The following is a 25,268-nucleotide window of genomic DNA, read 5'->3' on the forward strand; positions in this document are numbered from 1 at the left end:
ATCTACACACAATACTCCATAATGACAAAGCAAAACAGGTTTTTAGAAATAGTTGCACATTTCTTAAATAAAAAACATTCCTTATTTACATAAGTATTAAGACCCTTTGTATGAGACTCGGTATTGAGCTCAGGTGCATCCTGTTTCCATAAAAAAATATATATATTTAATCCATTTTACAATAACGCTTTCAGGTTAAAAGAAATATGGAAAAAGTGAAGTGGTCTGAATAGGATCCGAATGCACTGTATATTAGCCTTTACTTGTTTATTTGTATCTTGTATACATATTTGAAGAAGTGTCTTTTGGGTGGGTGTGTGTGGGTATTTCAGTGTGTGCTTCTGCATATAGTACCAGTGAAAGTTTAGACACACCTTCTCAAACCAGATATTTTCTACATTGTAGAATAATAGTGAAGACATCAAAACTATGAAATAACACATATAGAATCATGTAGTAACCAAAAAAGTGTTAAGCAAATCAAAATAGATTTTAGATTTTAGATTCTTCAAAGTAGCCACCATTTGCCTTGATGACAGCTTGCACACTCTTGGTATTTTCTTAATCAGCTTCATGAGGAATGATTTTCCAACAGTCTTGAAGGAGTTCCCACATATGCTGAGCACTATTTGTGGAGACCAGGACATCTGATGCAGCACTCATCACTCTCCTTCTTGGTCAAATAGCCCTTACACAGCCTGGAGGTGTGTTTTGGGTCATTGTCCTGTTGAAAAACAAATTATATTCCCACTAAGTGCAAACCAGATGGGATGGCATATCACTGCAGAATGCTGTGGTAGCCATGCTGGTTAAGTGTGCCTTGAATTCTAAATAAATCACAGACGGTGTCACCATTAAAGCACTCCCACACCATCACACCACCTCCTCCATGCTTTATGGTGGGAACCACACATGCGGAGATCATCCGTTCACCTACTCTGCATCTCACAATGACATGACGGTTGGAACCAAAAATGTGGACTCATCAGACCAAAGGACAGATTTCCGCCAGTCTAATGACCATTGCTCGTGTTTTTTGGCCCAAGCAAGTCTCTTATTATTGTTGTCCTTTAGTAGTGGTTTCTTTGCAGCAATTTGACCATGAAGGCCTGATTCACGCAGTCTCCTCTGAACAGTTGATGTTGAGAAGTGTCTGTTACTTGAATTCTGTGAAGCATTTATTTGGGCTGTAATCTGAGGTGCATTTAACTCTAATGAACCTGTCCTCTGCAGCAGAGCTAACTCTGGTCTTCCTTTCCTGTGGAAGTCCTCATGAGAGCCAATTTTATCATAGCGCTTGATGGTTTTAGTGACTGTTCTTGACGTGTTCTGCATTGACTTACCTTCATGTCTTAAAGTAATGATGGACTGTCATTTCTCTTTGCTTATTTGAGCTGTTCTTGACATAATATGGAGTTGGTATTTTACCAAATAGGGCTATATTCTGTATACCACCTCTACCTTGTCACAACACAAATGATCAAACACATTAGGAAGGAAATAAATTCCACAAATTAACTTTTAACAAGACACACCTGTTAATTTAAATGCATTCCAGGTAAAAATCTCATGAAGCTGGTTGAGAGAATGCCAAGAGTGTGCAAAGCTGTCATCAAGGCAAAGGGTGGATACTTTGAAGAATCTGAAATATAATATATCACTTTTTTGGTTACTACATTATTCCATATATGCTATTTCATAGTTTTGATGTCTTTGCTATTGTTCTGCAATTTAGAAAATAGTAAAAGTAAAGAAAAGCCCTTGAATGAGTAGGTGTGTCCAAACTTTTGACTGATACTGTATATATTAGCATTCTCCTTATACTTAACCATAAAACCTTTTACTTTCTTTTATCAGAGGTGAGGCACCCTGAGACAAGGAAGGGTACTGTAACAAAAAGGATTGTAGTGCAGTGGCTGTATGAATGCACAAATGTATCAATGCATTCTGCGTTTGTGTGTATTTGTATAAACCAGCATGTATGCCAGTGTCATCATGGGTAAGCCTATGTATTTTTGTATGTCTTGTTTTTATGATCTAGTATTTCATATATTCATATATCTACAACTTTTTTCTCCAGTCACAGACTCCGTACACAGGAACAGTATATTTGGTTGCTGTTTAACCCTTCGCTGTCCGCAGTACTAATGTCTATGTACCAATTGTTTCTTTTCATTCAGAGGGAAGTGAGTGCAGAGATGGTAAGGAAAGGAAACAATACACAACTCCCCCTCTGTGTTTGTGTTTGTATGCTTCCCTGCTTCCTGTCAATCACCTGGTTAACGTGCATGTCTGTCAGTCTCAGTCACGGCACTGTGTGTCGGTGACCTGAGTGTCCGTCACGGTGGACTGACAAACGGAGACTACTGAATCCTGGGATTGCTCTGGCGAAGGCCTTCATAGTCTGACTGTAGCAGTACAGACCATTGTAGATGGCAGTCAGTAATGGAAAAGATCCTGCAGGCCTATTTGATGGGTTTATGGATACTGTATCATTTATGTAGAGATCTTTAGGAATCATCTGTTAAGGAGTTAGACCCAGAGAATCAGTCTGACAGATAGTTGTTGTGATATCAGCGCCGACTGATACTAATTACTAGAGATCAGCGGTGAGTTTCCCAAAAACATAAAGATCATATTGGCAAAATGGCATAAAATCATAATTTCTCTTGCATATGAATGGACTTAAGATGATCTTTAGTGCTTAATATGATATTCATGTTTTGGGGAAACCCCTGATCTGTTGAGATTAGACATTACATGATACAGTATCATGGTTTCGCCAAAGCATCCAAGTGAAGGAATTGTATTAAACATCAAATGACCTTGACTTGAAATTGATGCAGAGTGAAAACGTAATCTAAATTACAAATGACCAAATGATATATACTGTATATATTTACTCTGGGTATATATCGTGACCTGTGTGTATGTGTGCACTTACTAAGGTAATGGTTTAATAGAAGGATAAGTTGATGATAAGTTTTGCTGTTTTGTTACGTTAGTTCAAATACTGTTCCTGCTCAATACCATATCCCTTGATCATTGATCACTGTTTTGCAAAAGATGTTGATATGAAATATCAAGGTATTATCTGTCCCTGAAGTGTTACAGTAATAATGAATTAAGTGATATTTACCTACAGTAATATTTCCCATAATACGCATTATCCCCCAAAATGATCTTACTGAAGAATTGTTATGGTTTTGATGGATGCCGGTTCTGCTGTTCCATTTGAGGTGTTTATCGCTGCACTCCCAACCTCTCACAGTCTGGAAAGTCGCTGCGGTTTGAATGTGAGAGTGAAATGGTGTAAAGAGCTGAAGGAAAAGTGTCCCTTGGGTGCTGGTCCAGGATCAGCTTGACCTATTCATTCTTACTGAAATGATTTAAATCACACTAGAGAACTGAGCCTGGATCTGTGCACAGGGGTCACTTGATTCCAATCAAATTAACTGAGCCCATAAAAGCAGAGAGAGGGGCATATGCGGTGTGACTCTGAGTTTATGGAGGTGCATGACCTCACTTGATTCTTGACCCTTGTTCCATTCTCTCGACAACCTTTTCACCCAATCGATTGGTCAATCGATATGGCTTTTTACCTGCTTCTCTATGCTTATAAACTCTCTTTTTCCATTAGAGCTCTTGTCAGATTCAGAAGGTGAGAGAACAAATAAATTGTGTTCCGTTTGCACAGCTAATAATTCCCCAAAATTCTCAATAATAATAATCGTAATGATGAGTACAGTGTCACCAACTGGTTTGAATTTGACGAGTGAGGAAATAACTCATTAACCGTCTAGTTTTTACCTCCATTTTGAAAAGAAAGGAAATGTTCATCCAAGTCAGAGAGGGAAGAGAGAGACGTTAAGTGTGTGTGAGAGAGCACCTGCAGGTCAGGTTTTCATAGCCGCTCAGTAAACGCTCATCTTTCAGATTACAGTAAAGATACTGCGGCTAATGTGTTCCCCTGCTGTGTTTCTCTCTCTCTCTTTCTCCCTGATACAGAATTGCCCGATGATGGTAAGACAAACAAATACATAAGCTTGTATTTGTCTATCTGCTGACACAAAACAATGCAATCCTTTTTTTGAAAAGGAGGGAGCACGCAAAGGAACAGCAGCAAGCAGTCATGCTTTGATAATATCACAACATTAAAGAGCTATATTTACTTTTGTCACAGTGGGAGAAGACTAGTGGAAAGGGATGGATAAACACGTCTTCAGATGTGTTTTTAGTTCCTTGTTCATTCCCAGGTGGGCTTACCTTACTGCTGTTAGAGGCCCTCTTCTGGTGTTGACTAGACGCTTGGATACTGACCCTCAGTTAAATACAAGACTGATGTCATTGTCATGATTATCCATTAGAATAATGGAGACATTTCAGGGAGTGGAAACACATGACGCAGCACTTGTCTCTGTCTTTGAGAAAAGCTGTTGCTAAATGTGGATATTTTTTATTTTATTAGGCAAGTCAGTTAAGAACAAATTCTTATTTTCAATGACGGCCTAGGAACAGTGGGTTAACTGCCTGTTCAGGAGCAGAACGACAGACCTTGTCAGCTCGGGGGTTTGAACTTGCAACCTTCCGGTTACTAGTCCAACGCTCTAACCACTAGGCTACCCTGCCGCCCCGGCAGTCTCAAGTCGCAGGGTGAACAAAGACTAGCTTTACCTTTTGATCTTGCTGCCTAGTAGACAAAATATTAATAAATGAATGGTATTTATAAACAAAGGTTAGGTGCTTTGGTCTAATGTTTGGTTTTCTGTCTCTACTTGTCTGTTCACTGATGTTGTTGTGTCTATGATGTCTGATGAGCAGTCATCCATGACCTTATTCTAACCCCTGACCTCTATGACCTCTCTCTACTTTTAGAAACTGTCCCAGGGGGACAGTCCGAGCTGACCGGACTATTTGTAGAGAGGCCAGAGAGCACTACAGTAATCAAAGGTGAGACCCCTGCCCTCTTGCCCCTCTCTGAGACATACTGTAGCACTCTGAAGTTTGGATTGACACTCACATACGGATCATGCATAACAACCCTAAAAACACCATTATCCAGAGGTCAGAATTTCTGATTGCTGATGTAAATTGTGGGTGGCAGGGAAGAACATCACCTTTGTGGCTAAAGTGGACTCATCTGACCTGCTGAGGAAGCCCAACATGAAATGGCTGAAAGGGAAGTGGCTGGACCTGGGCAGCAAGGCTGGCAAGCACGTGCAGTTTAAAGAGGCCTATGACAGGAACTCCAAGGTGTGTGTGTGTGTGTCACTGTTTTCACATTCTCTCAAATCTGCACAAGTGAAAGTCTACTGTACATCTGTGTTACTCTTTTGTGTGTGTGTATATATTGTAAGGGTGTATGTCTTCCTCTCTCCCTATCTCAACCAGGTCTACACATATGAGATGAGCATCATCAAAGTAGTGGAAGGAGACGCAGGTGGCTACCGTTGTGAGGTCACCTCCAAAGACAAGTGTGACAGCTGTACATTTGAAGTCACAGTGGAAGGTGTGTCCCTCCCAGGCCATCATTGTCAGCCATTTAGTCATGTATCTGTCACTTAACCTGTGGTCAGTGAGTTTGTCAGTAAGTCATTCAATATTTGATACAGAATGTATAATGATAAAGCAGGTAGTGTATATGTGTTTCAGTGTCAGTACTCAGTCCATTATTCATCCTGATTTTTCAACTGTCTGTCAGTTAGTCCAGTGTTCCTCTCACCATTCCCTCCCTCTGTCATTTTTCAGCCGTACAAGAGGAGCAGCCCGCCAACATCCTGGATGCCTTCAAGCGATCGTGAGTGTGACTGTCAGGCTGGTTCCATTCAACATATCATCTGTCTTTCTCTCCCACCTCACATATGTTGGTTATTCTCTCTATCTTTGCCTCCGGGCATCTGTCCCACTCTGTGAGTATATCTTCCCCTGACTGTCTTTCTGGCTCCCATATCTGTGTTTGTAGGTGTCTTTGGTATATCTGTGTCAAGTCACGTTGTCTGTGTGCGTTTTGGCTTCACTGTATGTCTGTCATTGTACTATACATCTGCCTTTTCTATGTCTTTATCTGTGCATTCATGTCTATTTGTGTCTCTGTGACTTACTGGTGTGTCTGTGACTTAATGTCTCTCTGTGACTTACTAATGTGTCTCTGACTTACTGGTGTGTATCTGTGACTTACTAATGTGTCTCTATGACTTACTGGTGTGTCTCTGTGACTTACTGGTGTGTATCTGTGACTTAGTAATGTGTCTCTGTGACTTACTGGTGTGTCTCTGTGACTTACTGGTGTGTCTCTGTGACTTACTGGTGTGTCTCTGACTTACTAATGTGTATCTGTGACTTACTAATGTCTCTCTGTGACTTACTGGTGTGTATCTGTGACTTACTAATGTGTCTCTATGACTTGCTGGTGTGTCTCTGTGACTTACTGGTGTGTATCTGGGACTTAGTAATGTGTCTCTGTGACTTACTGGTGTGTCTCTGTGACTTACTGGTGTGTCTCTGTGACTTACTGGTGTGTCTCTGACTTACTAATGTGTATCTGTGACTTACCTGTATGTTTGTTTGTGTGTTTTTATGTTTCAGTTGTACATTGTGTCCATATGTTTCTATTTCTGTGTCTGTTCACTATGTATATCTCTGTATCTCTGTATTCGTGTGTTTTCTCTTCCCTGTCTCCAAAGACTTGTTTCAATATGTGTGCAGCAGTTCTGTCTCTCACTGTGAAGCTGTAGAAAATCCCTGTTTGTTGGCATAGTGCTGCCGCCAGTCAGTTCACTCTAGTTACTGTTTCAAATATGATTTCCTCTCCTAATCAGACAAAAAGACAAAAAAGCAAGGGTAAGACAGGAAACACAACATGCAAAGAACCATTTCAGATTGTGCTTTTGTTTATTTTGTGAATTTTGGTATGAAGAAAATAAAAAGAGAATGAAAAGATATGAAAAAATAGATGCGTTACAAGTGTGAATTAAAGTGTGAAAACTCAAGATGCCAAAAAACCGTCAACACCCCAAAGGTTGCTGGATGGGTTAGTGTTGACCTTGCCACAGTATGTGGCAGTCTTTGCATTCCCACTCCCACTGTCAGTAAGTATGGAGAATCCAGTCATTGCGATTCATCCGTGTGTACCCCCATCTACCTCCTCAGCGATTCTGTGTCTGGCCTTGCTGCCTCTCTGTTATAAGGCAGCCTTGTCCTAAGCTTCTTCCAGAACCTGAATCCATTGTGTGTGTTCAGAATATATTATTTGGGATTCCCTTCCGTGTGCTTCCATATTCCCACCTTTTGTAATTCTTCATCTGTCCACTGTGTGTGTTCAGATGTGAAATAGCCCGTGCTTCCCCTCGTGTGTTCTTTGTCATGTGAGGCTATTTCTGGTACTGTACGTCTGGCCCATTGACAAGGCCTCAAGTGGAACTAGTGTATATTTCCCATGGATTACATACATTAGAGATGCAATCATGAGGTGTCATATGTGTGGATCTTTATGTGAGTGTAAGAAAAGCTCAGTGTGGGTGTGTATCAGCAGTACCTGTGCGTGTACATTTACACAGTATTTACCTTGTATATATGTGTCAATGTACAGCCTTGTACAAGTACAGTGTATCTGTGTTTGGGTTACATACAGTAACAAATAGAGGTCAATACTGTGTGTGTGTGTGTGTGTGTGTGTGTGTGTGTGTGTAAACTAGTATGCTGTTTTTTATGTCCCATTGAATTTAGGCGGGCAAAGTGTCAGTATGCGCCTTATGCTATGCTCTATATGCTCACTCATTACCATCCTGTTTTGTGTTATCAGAGGCATAAAAGGCGCCAAAAAAGGGTAAGACATGGCTACAGACACTGTGCGATACTGTGCAACCACAGTGCACTGTCTGTATATTTGTGTGTACAGTATATGACAATTCCGACCGTTATAACTTTTATATCAATACTGTATCGTTGATGTCAGGGAAAGTGAATGTGGGTGTGGATGTTTGTGTGTGTGTGTTCGTCTTAGCAGGGTACAGTGTAGTACCATCTACTGTATGTCCAGTACCATTCGTTCACTTCCATATTTTTTGTAAACTAACAATGATTCACTACTATAGCTTTGAAATAGCACAGATATTCATTGTTGATTGATCTTATGTAAAACCTCAATAGACAACAAGTATATTTGTATGTACAGTATACTGTATGTTATGTTTGAAATGACCGACTCCTCTAACCTGACCTAACACTGTAGGAAACCTAATTCTCCCACTCGTGACCTTTCTTGTCCCCAGGGGAGATGCAGGAGAGGATGCAGGTGACCTGGACTTCAGTGCCCTCCTCAAAAAAAGGTAGGAGTGGAGTTAACTCCATTATGAGCAATCACACATACTCTCACACACACAATCAATCTCCTCTCCCCCTCTCTTTCAGGGAAAAAAAGGCGAGGGACGAGCCCAAAGAGGATGTGGATGTGTGGGAGATCCTGAAGGATGCTAAGCCATGTGACTATGAGAAGATTGCCTTTGACTACGGCATCACAGACCTCAGGGGCCTGCTCAAGAGACTGAAGAAGATGAAGAAGGTGGAACCCAAGAAGAGTGACGGTGAGGGGAGAGAAAGGGGGGGATACTGGAGGAGGAAGTAGGCAAGCTGTGGGCATTTCTACTTGAGAGTGTTTGGGACAGGGAATGTTTTATTATAGTGAATGCCTGAGGGGCTCTGAAAGGGAGGTAGTCTGGTGTAGTGTTGCTTGGGTTATTCTGGTTGTTGTGTCTGGTGTGTAAAGGCTGGAGACATAACAGTGGTTCTTTCCCTCCCTCAGCCTTCCTGAAGAAGCTAGAGCAATGTTACTCTGTGGACAAGGGCAAGAGGACCCAGATGCATGTTGAGCTCCATGACCCCAACGTTCAGGTCAAATGGCTGAAGAACGGAGTGGAGATCAAACCCTCTGCCAAGTGAGACTGGCTGATTTGTGTGTGTGTGTGTGTGTGTGATTGTCAGTATATTTGACTATATGAGCGTGTGAGTCATTCATTTGTCGATGAGTTGAGTGAGCGACACTCGGTCACTAGTGTCTTTGTCTGTCCTCTCTGTTTTCTGCCAGTGTCTCTCTCTGCCCCTGTCTGTCTGTCATGTCAGGTATGTGTTTGAGTGCGTGGGCAACAAACGGACACTCACCATCAACAAGAGCAACCTGTCTGACGATGCAGCCTATGAGTGTGTGGTGGGAGAGGAGAAGAGCTTCACTGAAGTCTTTGTCAAAGGTAAAGCATCTTTACATAGGTTGTTTGAGGGGAGGGAGTTGTTCCCTGCTTAGTTCAGTGTCTGAGTGTGTAGGGTCTGTCAACATTTACTGTGTATGCAGTACATGTCTCAATGTTTATATGTATGTGTGTATTAATGTCTATGAACAGTAAGTTTGCACAACGTTGTCGTCCTATATTTGTTGTCCAGTTTGTAGCGTGTCTTATGCGTGTTCTGTGTGTCTCGTTGATTTTGGGTAGAGGGGCAAAGATGCATTTGCTCCTCAATCATCATGCGCTTTGCTCTCTCTCTGTGCCCATTCATTTCATCCTGTTTTTGCATTTATCAGACCGTACAGCAACGGGTAAGCTTCCCCACACAGACGCCATTCCAGTGTGACAACCACAGTATGTTGTTGTGTGTATTTAGACGTTCCTACTGCTTCTGTCAGTGTTTATATCAATGCCGTACGTGTTGATGTGTCTAACGTGAGAGAAGGTGTACGTGTGTTTAGCGGATGGAAGCTAGCTTAGCATCGACCACACAGTTCAGTCACCTTCTGGAGACCTGAAGTACTGCTCCCCCCCCCCTTCGGAGTACGTTGTTGTGTTGTTGTGAGCATGGTACTGTATGGGAGCCCGCGACGGACGGGTTCATGTTACAGTGGTCCCGTGACTCAGACATCAACTGGTATCTATCATCTGCTGAGGTTGCTGAGGAAAAGGAGGTCAGAGGGAGGTGGATGTAGAGGACGGCAGCTAACGGATGCTAGCTTAGCATCACTCATTCACACTGTGATGATGATGTCACCTTCCCAGAGACCTGAGGTACAGTCTCCCCCGTACCACAACAGCTCAGTTCTCTGTTTCTATAGCAGTATTAACGGAGACTATGGAGGACATTGTGTTGTTGTGAAACATGGTATCGAATCCTGGTGCGGACTGGTACATGTTAGGTGTTTGTGTCTTTGTGTTAGCACATTATACAGTGCTGTGCCATGAAATCTTCAGCTTCATCATTCTTCCACTTCTTCCTCCTTATTCTTCTGCTTACTTTGGTGTTGAGTGATCAAGTCTTTGTTGGTGAATTTTCGTGTAAGTGTGGTTGTGTATGTGTGTAACTTCCCCATGGTGTTTGTATGAGGTGTATGAGTTGTGTTGACGGCTGTGTCTATCCACAGAGCCCCCGGTCACCATCACCAAGCTGCTGGACGATGTGCATGTAGTGGTGGGAGAGAAGGTGGAGTTTGAGTGTGAGGTGTCAGAGGAAGGAGCCAACGTCAAATGGTGAGGGACTCATACTAATACCCTTTTTAATCAAATGACTAAGTAACTAAATCAATCAATCTCTGTTACAGCTGTGGCATTTGTGTGTATATGTGACTCATCGCCGCTGTTAAACGCTATTTCTATGTCTGTGTGTGTCTCACCCGTGCTCAGGATGAAAGATGGAGTTGAGCTGACCAAGGATGGGAAGTACAGGATAAAGAAGGATGGGAAGAAACACACTCTGGTCATCAATGAAGCAACCATAGAGGACATCGGAATGTACTATGTTTACACTAATGGGGGAGAATCCAAAGGAGAACTGGAAGTGGAAGGTACCACTTCCGGATATCATACAGTACACTAAATAAGGAAATGTTTTATTAACTTCATTTTTGAGAGAGTCTGAAATGCTGTCTCTTTCTGTTTTCTCTTTCTCTCTCCTTCCCTTCATCTCTACCCCTGGTGCCCAGCCAAGGAGCTGGAGGTTCTGCAGAGTATAGCTGACCTGTCGGTGAAGGCGTGTGAACAGGCCATGTTCAAGTGTGAGGTGTCTGATGAGAAGGTGGTGGGCAAGTGGTTCAAGGACGGTGTGGAGGTCAAACCCGGCAACCGCATCAAGATGTCACACATCGGAAGGTTTGGCATCACATTGCTGGGGCCTTGGGGGGGGTCCTCATTGAGTTGCAGTAACTTCAGACAGGCCTGAACATCCTCAAATTCTCCTTCTCCATGGGATCTTGTCAGTACAGTACATATTCTCAATAGCTAGACCCACCTATGGCAGGTGTTTTTTGCCATGGCAACACTGGTCATGCAGGGAGAGAGCTTTCCCATGCGTCTTTTTACTTGATATTGCATAATGAAGCATGTTGCCAGGGTAACTGTGCTTTGCATAATTGTGGGTCACTGCAAGTGTCTGTTGTCTCCTTGGTAATGTTGGGTTGCCTTTGGTTCTCCAGGATCCACAAGCTGACGATTGATGACGTGAAGCCGCAGGACGATGGAAACTACACCTTTGTCCCTGAAGGATACGCACTCTCTCTCTCCGCTAAACTCAACTTCATTGGTGAGTGAGAGAGTGAGTGAGAGAGAGCAAGAAAGAGAGAGAGACTCCTCTATGTTTTACTGAGTACAAGGAAGCAGAGCCTGCATTTTAAACGATACTGATTCATGTGTTTTCCCTGTTAATCTCAGAAATCAAGATCGAATATGTTCCACGCCAAGGTAGGTGTGGCTATTGTCACCTATCATCCGTTGGCATTACCTATTTATTACAGTGTATTTAATACTGTGATAATCACCCAGGACCCCCTGTCCCTCTCTGACATTCCTCCGCCCCTCACAGACCCTCCCAAAATACACCTGGACACCAGTAGCACGGGCAGCAAGAACACCATTGTTGTGGTGGCTGGCAACAAGCTCCGCCTTGATGTGGAGATCACAGGAGAGCCTGTCCCCACTGTGTGCTGGATGAAAGGAGACACTGTGAGGGTCTAGTCTTTCTGTTACATCCTCCTCACACACACATCAAACCCCTGTCCCAGCATGCCTCTCTAAGGAAGGCAGGGTGTCACTCACATTAATCAACCATTAGGCCATCCAGGTTACACCCAGTAGCTGAATCACCAGACAGTGTCAGTCCAGTTGTCTAAGTGCCCTCCATGGTGCCCTCCTCTAGGTGATATCGGAGGCGGAGGGCAGAGTGAGGGTGGAAACCAGGGCCACTCTGAGCAGCTTTGTCATTGAGGGGGCGGAGAGGCCAGACGAAGGCCAGTACTCCATCATAGTGACCAACCCAGCCGGAGAGGACAGGGCTGAGCTCAATGTCAAGATTGTTGGTCAGTGGTACTCTCTGTTTCCTTCTCTCTCTCCTCTCTCTCTTTCCAGTCTTCTACTCTCTCTCTGTACACTCCTCTCCTCATTCCCCCACATCTCCCTGCTCTCTCCCTTTTCTCTCTCTGTGTCTTGTTCTCCCCTCTTATGCAATATATATGTAAACAGATATGTAAAAACAATTCACTAAGAGAGATTCAATAATAGATGTGACATTAAGTTAGAACCCATTCTGAGCTGGTAAGAACACCTCTGTCCTGACTGTTCCCCCTGTCCACTCCAGATGTGCCTAACCCTCCAGAGAACGTCAGATGTATGGGAGTTGGCGAGGACACAGCCACCATTACATGGGATCCCCCCAAATTTGACGGGGGTGCGCCCATCAAAGGTGCACCTTTCCTATTTTTACATCTATCTGTTGAGCTATCAGACTCTCTTTCCTCTGGGTTAACAGGCATCTGTTAACCTCTCTCATTACATTGGTAAGATCTAATGATGTCGCTCTGTGAAGATGTCGCTCTGTGAAGATGTCGCTTTGTGATGATGTAATGTCGCTCTGTGATGATGTCACTGTGATAATGTCGGTCTGTAATGATGTAATGTCGCTCTGTGATGACGTCACTCACAGGCTACTTGATGGAGAGGAAGAAGCAGGGTTCCTCCAGGTGGACCAAGCTGAACTTTGAGGTGTTTGAGTCAACCACGTACGAGGCTAAGAAGATGATTGAGGGTGTTTTTTATGAGATGAGAGTGTTTGCTGTCAACGGGATCGGGATCTCCCAGCCCAGCGGCAACTCAAAGCCCTTCATGCCCATAGGTGGGTAGACACTTATTACTAGAGCAGTGGAGAGAAGCCTTTCAATCTCCTGATACTCTACTTATACAGCTTACCTCGGTCTTCCTCTCCTCTTAACTATTCTCTCTCTCTCTCGCTCTCTCTCAGCCCCTACCAGTGAGCCCACTCGTCTGACGGTGGAGGATGTAACAGACAGCACCTGTGCCCTGAAGTGGCGTCCTCCAGAGAGGGTTGGAGCAGGGGGCGTTGACGGGTACATAATCGAGTGGTGCAAAGAAGGAGGTGAAGGAGGATTTGGGGATTGTTCAATAACATTATTATTCCTTCTAATTCACTAATCGCTCCCATAGAATTCCTATATAGAATTCTTATAAAACCCTACAGATGAACCATCTCATTTCCAAATGGATGACAATGAATACTCTTGCTATTGGTCCATCCCTCAGAGGATAACTGGGTGGAAGCCAATAAGGAGCCAGTGGACAAGAACACGTACCGTGTGAAGGGGCTGCCAACAGGAGAGAAGCTCTTGTTCAGAGTGGTGGCTATGAACATCGCTGGACGCAGCCCCCCTTGCACCATGAAACAGTCTGTCATCATCAGAGAGATCATGGGTCAGACTCACACACATGCATGGACACACACACACACATATCTCATTAGACCTCTGACACACACGGTATACACAGCCACTTCTGTGTTGACATTCCTCTCTGTCTCCCTCCATGTCTCAGAGTACCCAAAGATCCGCCTGCCTCGCCAACTAAGAACCAAGTTCATCAGGAAAGTGGGCGAGAAGATCAACCTGGTCATCCCCTTCCAGGTCTGAGAACACCTAGCACCACACAGTAGTAATCTTCTGGCAGGGAGGCAGGGCTGACTTCATGTTATCTGGGTCTCAGTGTGTGAAAAGAAGAGCAATCATTGTCCTGTAATGCAAAAATAAACCAATCAGAAAATGGGATATTCTTGCCAGTCTACACCTTTCTCACTTTAGGGTGTTCCTCCTGCACTTCTCCTGTAGCAGCATCTCACTCTTTAATTCAGTAAATGTCATTTTCATTCACTGACCATATCACCCCTCTGTTTCCCCAGGGGAAGCCTCGCCCCGTGGTCAACTGGCTGAAAGATGGTGAGCCCCTGGAGAATAAGTCGGTGGGCATTCGCACCAGTGACTTTGACACCATCCTGTTCATCCGCTCGGCAGAAAGGGACCACTCTGGGACATATACCCTGTCTGTCCAGATAGACAACATGCAGGACAAGGCTGACATACACATCCAGATCGTAGGTCAGTCACTGGCACCAACATCATTAGGGGCTCTGGTCAAAAGTAGTGCACTATATAGGCAATAGCGTTTCCATTTGGGATGGAGGCCATATGTACAGTGGCAAGAAAAAGTATGTGAACCCTTTGGATGTATCTGGATTTCTGCATCAGTTGGTCATACAATTAGATCTGATCTTCATCCAAGTCACAACAATAGACAAACAGTCTGCTTTAACTAATAACACACAAAGTATTGTATTTTTCTTGTCTATATTGAGTACATAATTTAAACATTCGCAGTGTAGGTTGGAAAATGTACGTGAACCCCTAGGCTAATGACTTCTCCAAAAGCTAATTGGAGTCCGGAGTCAGCTAACCTGGAATACAATCATTGAGATGAGATTGGAGATGTTGTTAAGAGCTGGCCTGCCCTATAAAAAACATTCACAAAATTTGAGTTTGCTATTCACAAGAAGCATTGCCTGATGTGAACCATGCCTCGAACAAAAGAGATCTCAGAAGAATCAAAATTAAGAATTGGTGACTTGCATAAAGCTGGAAAGGGTTACAAAAGTATCTCTAAAAGCCTTGATGTTCATCAGTCCACGGTAAGACAAATTGTCTATAAATGGAGAAAGTTCATCACTGTTGCTATTCTCCCTAAGAGTGGCTGTCCTGCAAAGATGACTGCAAGAGCACAGTGCAGAATGCTCAATGAGGTTAAGAAGAATCCTAGAGTGTCAGCTAAAGACTTACAGAAATCTCTGGAACATGCTAACATCTCCGTTGACGAGTCTACGATATATGTAAAACACTGTTCATGGGAGGACACCACAGAAGAAGCAACTTCTGTCCAAAAAAAACATTGCTGCACGTCTGAAGTTCGCAAAAGAGCATCTGGATGTTCCACAGTGCTACTGGCAAAATATTCTGGGGACAGATGAAACTACAGTTGAGTTGTTTGGAAGGAACACACAACACTATGTGTGGAGAAAAAAGGCACAGCACTCCAACATCAAAACCTCATCCCAACTGTAAAGTATGGTGAAGGGAGCATCATGGTTTGGAGCTGCTTTGCTGCCTCAGGGCCTGGACAGCTTGCTATCATCGACGGAAAAATGAATTCCCAAGTTTATCAAGACATTTTGCAGGAGAATGTAAGGCTATCTATCCGCCAATTGAAGCTCAACAGAAGTTGGGGGATGCCACAGGACAACGACCCAAAACACAGAAGTAAATACGCCTTCTGGAGTGGCCCAGTCAGAGTCCTGACCTCAACCCGATTGAGATGCTGTGGCATGACCTCAAGAGAGCGGTTCACACCAGGCATCCCAAGAATATTGCTGAACTGAAACAGTTTTGTAAAGAGGAATGGTCTAAAATTCCTCCTGACCGTTGTGCAGGTCTGATCCGCAACTACAGAAAACGTTTGGTTGAGGTTATTGCTGCCAAAGGAGGGTCAACCAGTTATTAAATCAAAGGGTTCACATACTTTTCCCACCCTGCACTGTGAATGTTTAGACGGTGTGAATGTTTACACAGTGTGTCAATAAAGACATGAAAACGTATAATTGTTTGTGTTATTAGTTAAAGCAGACTGTTTGTGTGTTGTTGTGACCTAGATGAAGATCAGATCAAATTGTATGACCAGTTTAAGCAGAAGTCCAGGTCATTCCAAAGGGTTCACCTCCTTTTCCTTGCCACTGTAACTGTATGTCCCCACTCACCCTTCAGTCACTATACCTAGTATGTTTTATTACTTATTACAGTCAAATATGGAGCCACCATGATGCAATGACTTAAATCTAGGATGACACCCCAGAGTTTAATGTGATGATAATTCCTCATTTAATCCTCGGAGGGAATCATCAAAGAGGCTGATTCCACTCTTCCTCTCCTCTCATCTTAATCCTTCCCTCCTGCCCTGACTGCCACCGTACCGCCGCTTGGCTCCCTCCCTCCCCTCTTTCCCTCCTTCCTGCTCCCTTTAGCACCCGTGTGAGGGTCAGGGTGCTGTATGGCTGGGTGGGTGGATTGTGCAGTGGGGTTCCATTGGCATTATTGGTGTGTAGACTGGGATTAGGGTGGGATTAGGGGCCTTTGTCTCCTTTCCCCTGCTGGGAGGTGAGCTAATGAGAGGGCCCAGCCTCCTCAGATCAGCCCCCACACACATTTAGTCACAGCAGCAGCAGCAGCACGGCAGAGACCAGGATTAATGACAAACATACTGGAGTACTGACGTACATGAGACACACTCCACATGCTCCATTTTCGCTGTCTGTTAAAAGAGATCTCTTTCTCACTGACACACAATGTACTCTCCCCCCTCCCCCCTCACAGACAAGCCAGGTCCTCCTATAAATGTGATGGTAACAGATGTGTGGGGCTTCAATGCTGCTCTGGAGTGGAAGCCCCCCAAAGACACAGGCAACACTGATATCATCGGCTACACCATCCAGAAGGCTGATAAAAAGACCCAGGTCTCCAACTCCCTCCTCTGTCTTTCCTCATCTCTCTCTATAGCTCTCTCTTTCTTTACTGTGTATCCACCTCACCTCTCCTTCTCTGCCCTCTCTACCCTCGTCCTCTGTTCTCAAACATCTGCCTCTATATATCCACATATCATCCCCTTTTTTTTCAACCTCTCTAGTTCTCTGTAAACATATTTCCCTCTCCCTCTCCTCCTCTCTCTGGTCAGGGTTGGTTCACAGTGTACGAGCACAACCGCCGGCCCAGCTGCACAGCGTCTGACCTGGTCATGGGGAACGAGTACTCCTTCCGTGTGTTCAGTGAGAACATCTGTGGCTTGAGCGATGAGGTGGCCTTCAGCAAGAACACTGCCATCATAGGCAAAACAGGTAACACACTACAATACTACACCATACTATACCCCCCTGCACGCTCACGCAAACACGCACACACCATCGCTGCGCAAATGTAGCCTGTCATTACAGCCATAAACAGTGATGCACTTTCAAAAGGCAAGATCTAGATCCGTTTTATACCAGCATTTTGAGATTAAAGTCATTCATAGCTATTAGCAGCCAATATCAACTAGGGATATCATGTCACTTCTCTGGAGTCCAGAGCAAGCCGGGTCATATGGTCTACCTGTATGTATCGGAGGATGGAAACCATGGTTAGGGTAAGCACTAGCCTACAGTATGTCAATCTACTATCCCCCATAGTACAAAAGTTGACCTATTGTATTGGTCAACTTGGTCTTCTGTGTGAGAAAGAAATATTCCAAGCTTAGTCTGGGACAGTTGTAGGATGTGATAGATCCCAAATTAATACAACCACTGGCATCAACAAAAACTTTTAAAGGCATTGAGGCTGATGCAACAGATCAGAACGTTTCTCTTAAAATGTTGATAAACTATTAGGCTATTTCTTCATATTATAAGTGCAGCAATGCGCACACGACAGTGCAAATGTTCCAAAATGCAATCAATTAGTGGGAAAACACCATTCTAAAAAGTAACCACAAATGAGATTTATGCATGTAATGCTTTTTTATGGTGAAAATGATCTTCCCCAAATTTGAAACTCACACGCCGTCTATCTATGTATGCCAGGCTCTACACTGGTTGTAAAGAGGATTCATGTGCTTCATTTTAAGAAGTTATTTGGCCACTTTAGTTTTTTGATACAAACCTTACCAAACCTTATCAAAACATTTAGGGCTTTGGGCTAGGCTACATGAGGTGTGCAACTATGTAAAAGTCATTAAAAAATCATCATTCACAAGTGATAACGCATCATTCACAAGTGATAACACATCATTCACAAGTGATAACACATCATTCACAAGTGATAGGCTAATATTGTCACCCATCAGACTATTCTTGATTTATTCTTGTCTTTACATAACTAAATTTCACACACATTATTTAGTATTTGATTTAGAATGTACCATTATCCACGTGTCGGAATGGGCAGGGGGAAGAAATACATATCATCTATGCACTTAAATAGCGAATAGAGGACGATTTTCACGTGGTTCATTTTCTTGCCAGCCAGGTCAGCTAATCTCCTGTTGTAAAGAGAAGCAATGTGCTTAATATTATGAAAGTTGAGAAGTAAATATAGTAGGCCTAGCCCATAGAAAGCTGACGGGATCCTCCTCTTTTTAAAAGAGGCTGTGAAAACTCTGTTTTCTCACACATGGGCTTTTCTCATGGGCTCTCATGAAGGGTTTTGATTTTCGATTACATTTGCATTGATGCCAGAGTGATTAGAGGGACAATAAAGGGCTCAGTACCAGGCAGTTAGCAAGTTTGGTAGGCTGCTAATGACCATCAGCAGCATCAGAGCTTGGAGAAGTCTAGTTACTGTGACTAAACGGTCACATGGAATTTGACTGCGGTCATGACTCGTGACTGCCGGCGTGGCCGTAATACAGTCACCGTAACAGCCTAACCATGGTCTGTCTGTAGTCTATTTCTTCCTCACAAATCTTGTAATAAATTCACCAGAATATGTTACATCTTCACCCCATAAGTAAAAAAAGACTGTTACAGTGTTACAGCTATCTTTAGAAATATAGCCAGTACTAGCCACCCAAACCTTCTAAAATGTGAAAATAATCAATGAAATTGCCAGGTAGCCTATTGTTCTGGCAAAGATGTGTTCGTAGCAGATTGCTAAACTTTATGTAGCTGAATTAAAATGTGTGAAAAAATTGTTTCAAACTTGCGACCCCCCCCCCCCCTCCCCTCCACAAAACCTTCTTGCGAACCCCAGTTTGAGAACCACTACACTACACAATACTATACTAAACCAAATGTAGTATGTAGATATAATAGACAACATGTGGTCCTCTGTAGCTCAGTTGGTAAAGCTAAAGCATGTTGCTTGTAATGCCAGGATAGTGGGTTTTATTCCCGGGACAGCCATGCGTAAAATGTATGCATGCATGACTGTCAGTCCCTTTGGATAGAAGCACCTGCTAAATGGCATGTATTAATATTATTATTATATAGCCTAGTAAACACAGCTATCACAGTCCCCATCTATATCCCTCCCTCAGATCTGGAGTACAACAAACCAGCCTTCAAAGAGAAGGACATGAGCAGCTCCCCCAAGTTTACAGCTCCCCTAGTGGACAGGGTTGTTGTTGCAGGCTACAGTACTGCCATCAGCTGTGCTGTCCGGGCCTACCCTAAGGTGAGGGTGTGTGTGTGTGTGGGGGCAGTACTGTAATTGAGTGTTTGAGTGTGTGTTGAGAGAGCGAGAACAAGAAGCTGTTTGAAGGTGTGTTTGTGTCACAAGCTGTGGTTCCATTAACTTGTCTGGTGACTTTTCAACATTTAGAAAGTTGGCATAGAAAATAGATGCGACATTTGCCTGCTTGGGTGCGTTTCCATTTAACGATCTTGTGTCGATTAGAAACAGCTGGACGTAATGATGTTACACCTAAAATACAAACGTAGTGGTTGAAGTGTTACCATTTAGTCAAATTTTACATTAATAAATTGTCAACAACCTGTATCCCTTCCCACCTATCTGTTTCGTGTTTCAGGCCGGTTGTGATACACAACCGGTTGTGATACAGCCTGAAATTGAACCAGGGTCTGTAGTGACGCCTCTAGCACTCGAGATCCCGAATTCAGGACAATCCATGTACTACAAAGAAACTATATTTTTGTACACTGAACAAAAATTTAAACTCAACATGCAACAATTTTCAAGATTTTACTGAGTTAGTTCATATAAGGAAATCAGTCAAATTTAAATGAATTCATTAGGCCCTAATCTATGGATTTCACATGACTAGGAATACAGATATGCATCTGTTGGTCACATATACCTTTAAAAGAAAAAAAGGGGCGTGGATCAGAAAACCAGTCACTATCTGGTTTGACCACCATTTGCCTCATGCAGCGCAACACATCTCCTTCACATACAGTTGATCCGGCTGTTGATTGTGGCTTGTGGAATGTTGTCCCACTCCTCTTCAATGGCTGTGTGAAGTTGCTGGTTATTGTCGGGAACTGGAACACACTGTTGTACACGTCGATCCAGAGCATCCCAAATATGCTCAATGTGTGACATGTCTGGTGAGTATGCAGGCAATGGAATAACTTCCAGGAATTGTGTACAGTTCCTTGCGACATGGGTCTGTGCATTATCATGCTGAAACATGAGGTGATGGCGGCAGATGAATGGCACGGCAATGGGCCTCAGGATCTCGTCACGGTATCAATGTGCATTCAAATTGCCGTCGATGAAATGCAGTTGTGTTTGTTGCCCGTAGCTTATGCATGCCCACAGGTGCGCAACTTTCATTGGGGACATGTCCCCCCCACATTCTGAAATTGCATTTTTGTCCCCCCCCCACAGTTTTATCATTGGAATGTGATACAAAACGAGGAAACTGCTTTAGGACCTTGCGGATGTCTCCGAGCGGTCAGTTAGGCTGTCTGGAGTATTTATCCAACTGGATAAAAACCAAAGTTGTTCCCATGCCTGCCTGTCTGCCCATACCATAACCCAACCGCCACCACTGGGCACTCTGTTCACAACGTTGACATCAGCAAACCACTCGCCAACATGACACCATACACGCTGTCTGCCATCTGCCCAGTACAGTTGAAACCGGGAATAATCCGTGAAGAGCACACTTCTTTAGCGTGCCAGTGGCCATCGAAGGTGAGCATTTGCCCACTGATGTCGGTTACGATGCCGAACTGCAGTCAAGTCAAGACCCTGGTGAAGTCGACGAGCACGCAGATGAGCTTCCCTGAGATGGTTTCTGACAGTTTGTGGAGAAATTGATTGTGAAAACCCACAGTTTCATCAGCTGTCAGGGTGGCTGGTCTCAGACAATCTCACTGCAAGGACCTGATGCCGGAGATGAGAAGCAGGTACGGGGAGTCAAACATTTATTCAGGAACAGATATAGAACACGACAGGAACAGCATCAGCACACGGGTAAACAAGGACATATGACAAACACAATACGGAATAATGCAGACACAGGGAACACAACCAAGGAACAGACAGATATACAGGGGGTAATCAACAAAGTGAAGGAGTCCAATGAGCGCAACATGTTGGTAACAGGTGTGTAGGATGGCGGGTAGCCTGGCGCCCTCGAGGGCCAGGGAGGTGGAGCGGGAGCAGGCGTGACACCCACAGGTGAAGAAGCCAGATTTGGAGGTCCTGGGCTAGTCTAAAATGACTTTGGTAGAGAAATGAACATTCAATTATCTGGCAACAGCTCTGGTTGACACTCCTGCAGTCAGCATGCCAATTGCACACTCCCTCAAAACTTGAGACATCTGTGGCCATTGTGTTGCGACAAAACTTCACATTTTAGAGTGGCCTTTTATTGTCCTAAGCAAAAGGTGTACCTGTGTAATGATCATGCTGTTTAATCAGCTTCTTGATATGCCACACCTGTCAGGGAGATGGATTATCTTGGCAGAAATGCTCACTAACAGGGATGTAAACAAATCTGTGCACAAAATTGGAGCGTAATAACCTTTTTGTGCGTATGGAACGTATGGGATCTTTTATTTCAGATCATGAAATATGGGACCAACACTGTACATGTTATGTTTATATTTTTGTTCAGTGTAGTTGGAAAAATGTATATTGGAAGTATAGAATTAAATGTGGAGTGGAGCTTTATAGTTACTCGGTGACATCACGTGCCCCGGGTACCTTAAATGATTAGGCAATCATCATTTATTCTGAAAAACATCATTTCCATCATCTTTTTTTCACAAATAAAGAAAAATGACTAAAATCCACCCCTCTTGAATCGATAAAACTGTTATCGTTCTTCAGAAAATGTCTCCTATATCTGCCTTTCCATTACACATGTCACTTTGATATTTCTTTTGTCGAATAAACCCGGGTCAATGGAAAATTGTCTAGTGAGTTGGTGATGTATATTTCAAGGTCAAATGTTTCCCCAATTAAAAGTCCCTCCCTCCTCTCTTAACCCCCCCTCTCCCATCCTCTCCTCAGGCTAAGATAGTGTGGATGAAGAACAAGATGATCATTGGGGAGGATCCTAAATTCTTGATGCAGAACAACCAGGGGGTGTTGACCCTGAACATCAGGAAGCCCGGCCAGTTTGACGGGGGCAAGTACTCCTGTAAGGCCATCAACGACCTGGGGGAGGACGAGGTGGAGTGCAGGCTGGAAGTCCGAGGTACTGGCACACACACACACACTGTCACACACACACTGTCACACACACACTGTCACACACACACTGTCACACATTCACACATAGACATGCACGAACACACACACACACTACAACTCCTATCATACTCAGCATGAGACAGACTTTTATTGGCAGTCAATAGTTGTCTAACTAATCATCAGTTATCATCCGTTAAACCCATTATTACAAAGCTGGTCATGGATTCACAATCTATGACTTATGATTATCGCTTGTTGGGAACACTCTGATAGTGTGTAATTTTCCCTAACAAGATTAAATGTAGAGATTGTGAGTGTATGATTCAGGCAGTTGTACAGAATACAAATCATCATATTATACTGAACAAAAATATAAACACAACAATTTACAAAGTTACACTTCATATAAGGAAATCAGTCAGTTTAAATAAATTCATAAGGCCCTAATCTATGGATTTCACATGATTGGGCAGGGGCACAGACATGGGTGGGACTGGAAGGGCATAGGCCCACCCACTTGGGAGCCAGGTTTTTCCCCACAAAAGGGCCTGTTACAGAAATGCTCACTAACAGGGATGTAAACAAATTTGTGCACAACATTTAAGAGTAATAACAGAAATGCTCACTAACAGGGATGTAAACAAATTTGTGCACAACATTTAAGAGTAATAACAGAAATGCTCACTAACAGGGATGTAAACAAATTTGTGCACAACATTTAAGAATAATAACAGAAATGCTCACTAACAGGGATGTAAACAAATTTGTGCACAACATTTAAGAGTAATAACAGAAATGATCACTAACAGGGATGTAAACAAATTTGTGCACAACATTTAAGAGTAATAACAGAAATGCTCACTAACAGGGATGTAAACAAATTTGTGCACAACATTTAAGAGTAATAACAGAAATGCTCACTAACAGGGATGTAAACAAATTTGTGCACAACATTTAAGAGTAATAACAGAAATGCTCACTAACAGGGATGTAAACAAATTTGTGCACAACATTTAAGAGTAATAACAGAAATGCTCACTAACAGGGATGTAAACAAATTTGTGCACAACATTTAAGAGTAATAACAGAAATGCTCACTAACAGGGATGTAAACAAATTTGTGCACAACATTTAAGAGTAATAACAGAAATGCTCACTAACAGGGATGTAAACAAATTTGTGCACAACATTTAAGAGTAATAACAGAAATGCTCACTAACAGGGATGTAAACAAATTTGTGCACAACATTTAAGAGTAATAACAGAAATGCTCACTAACAGGGATGTAAACAAATTTGTGCACAACATTTAAGAGTAATAACAGAAATGGGACCAACACTTTGTTGCTTTTATATATATATATATTAGGAGGGAGATTAAAGTAGGATAAATTCCCCCTCTAGCCTCTCTTTCATGGTGAGTTTCTCTCTCTGCCCTCCCCAGTCTTAAAGGAGAAGAAAGAAGGAGACGAGGAGAAGAAATGAGTTACAGTGACCGATAGAAACACCAGAGGATACAGTTCTGCAGGAATCATAATGGATTATGTATAACAGGATAGACGTGAATAAATATGATTAGAATAAAAAACTGGTGATGTTTTCTAAATATGCTCTCTATCTCCCTCTCTCTCTCTTTCTTCCTCTCTCTATCCCTCTCTCTCTCTTTCTTCCTCTCTCTATCCCTCTCTCTCTCTCTTTCTTCCTCTCTCTATCTCCCCCTTTCTCTCTCTCTCTTTCTTCCTCTCTCTCTTTCTTCCTCTCTCTCTTTCTTCCTCTCTCTATTTCTTCCTCTCTCTATTTCTTCTCGTTCTCACATCCTCACCAGTGGCATGTCAAATACCATATCGGTAATAACTGAATGAATTATGATAATAACAGACCACTACATTGAGACAAGCTAATTGAGAGTAGTAATAGAGTACCTTAATAATGGCTGAATATTACAGCTCAGAGATGGATTCTTCTTATCTGTGACATGAACCTGTCAGTGCAGCACACATAAAACAGTAATTTACCAAAGCGTTGTCCGTGTTGTGTGTGAGGTCCCGGGCGGCTTTATCATGGCTGGTGGAATTTATGATTGTAATTCTGCTAGTGAAAGCATTGGTGTGTGTGTGTGTGTGTGTGTGTGTGTGTGTGTGTGTGTGTGTGTGTGTGTGCACCTACCTTCCATCATATTGGTTGCATTAGGTGTGGAGGGTAGGTAATAGGTATGGGGAGTGGAGGGTAGGTAATAGGTATGGGGAGTGGAGTGGAGGGTAGGTAATAGGTATGGGGAGTGGAGTGGAGGGTAGGTAATAGGTATGGGGAGTGGAGGGTAGGTAATAGGTATGGGGAGTGGAGGGTAGGTAATAGGTATGGGGAGTGGAGGGTGGGTAATAGGTATGGGGAGTGGAGGGTGGGTAATAGGTATGGGGAGTGGAGTGGAGGGTGGGTAATAGGTATGGGGAGTGGAGGGTGGGTAATAGGTATGGGGGAGTGGAGGGTAGGTAATGGGGAGTGGAGGGTAGGTAATGGGGAGTGGAGGGTAGGTAATGGGGAGTGGAGGGTAGGTAATGGGGAGTGGAGGGTAGGTAATGGGTATGGGGAGTGGGTAATGTGTATGGGGAGTGGAGGGTGGGTAATGGGTATGGGGAGTGGAGGGTGGGTAATGGGTATGGGGAGTGGAGGGTAGGTAATGGGTATGGGGAGTGGAGGGTAGGTAATGGGTATGGGTA

General features: G+C 43.3%; 1 protein-coding gene across 15 annotated transcripts in view; it reads left to right on the forward strand.

Moving 5' to 3' along the window:
• LOC109897414 (myosin binding protein C2) overlaps positions 1-24,570 on the forward strand; it is a 45,114-nt gene extending 20,544 nt beyond the window's left edge. For 6 of the 15 annotated variants that reach the window (XM_031827887.1, XM_031827890.1, XM_031827891.1 and 3 more), the window contains 29 exons: positions 2,181-2,201; positions 4,009-4,023; positions 4,876-4,950; positions 5,105-5,253; positions 5,392-5,509; positions 5,749-5,797; positions 7,802-7,825; positions 8,271-8,327; positions 8,410-8,582; positions 8,801-8,933; positions 9,118-9,242; positions 10,403-10,508; positions 10,662-10,822; positions 10,961-11,126; positions 11,450-11,556; positions 11,685-11,714; positions 11,836-11,975; positions 12,169-12,328; positions 12,607-12,711; positions 12,952-13,140; positions 13,267-13,401; positions 13,566-13,733; positions 13,854-13,942; positions 14,215-14,410; positions 16,730-16,869; positions 17,088-17,247; positions 19,422-19,558; positions 22,370-22,556; positions 23,996-24,570. In XM_031827887.1, the coding sequence (XP_031683747.1) occupies positions 2,181-2,201; positions 4,009-4,023; positions 4,876-4,950; positions 5,105-5,253; positions 5,392-5,509; positions 5,749-5,797; positions 7,802-7,825; positions 8,271-8,327; positions 8,410-8,582; positions 8,801-8,933; positions 9,118-9,242; positions 10,403-10,508; positions 10,662-10,822; positions 10,961-11,126; positions 11,450-11,556; positions 11,685-11,714; positions 11,836-11,975; positions 12,169-12,328; positions 12,607-12,711; positions 12,952-13,140; positions 13,267-13,401; positions 13,566-13,733; positions 13,854-13,942; positions 14,215-14,410; positions 16,730-16,869; positions 17,088-17,247; positions 19,422-19,558; positions 22,370-22,556; positions 23,996-24,036 (3,356 nt within the window). In that variant the 3' untranslated portion in view covers positions 24,037-24,570. Of the gene's footprint in view, positions 1-2,180; positions 2,202-4,008; positions 4,024-4,869; positions 4,951-5,104; positions 5,254-5,391; positions 5,510-5,748; positions 5,798-7,801; positions 7,826-8,270; positions 8,328-8,407; positions 8,583-8,800; positions 8,934-9,117; positions 9,243-10,402; positions 10,509-10,661; positions 10,823-10,960; positions 11,127-11,449; positions 11,557-11,684; positions 11,715-11,835; positions 11,976-12,168; positions 12,329-12,606; positions 12,712-12,951; positions 13,141-13,266; positions 13,402-13,565; positions 13,734-13,853; positions 13,943-14,214; positions 14,411-16,729; positions 16,870-17,087; positions 17,248-19,421; positions 19,559-22,369; positions 22,557-23,995 lie in introns of those variants that run through there. The other 9 variants (XM_031827896.1, XM_031827893.1, XM_020491910.2 and 6 more) reach the window with 6 other exon arrangements.
• Positions 24,571-25,268: the final 698 nt, after the last annotated feature.

This window comes from Oncorhynchus kisutch, linkage group LG6 (assembly GCF_002021735.2).
Source record: "Oncorhynchus kisutch isolate 150728-3 linkage group LG6, Okis_V2, whole genome shotgun sequence".
In the NCBI taxonomy this organism is placed as follows: domain Eukaryota; kingdom Metazoa; phylum Chordata; class Actinopteri; order Salmoniformes; family Salmonidae; genus Oncorhynchus; species Oncorhynchus kisutch.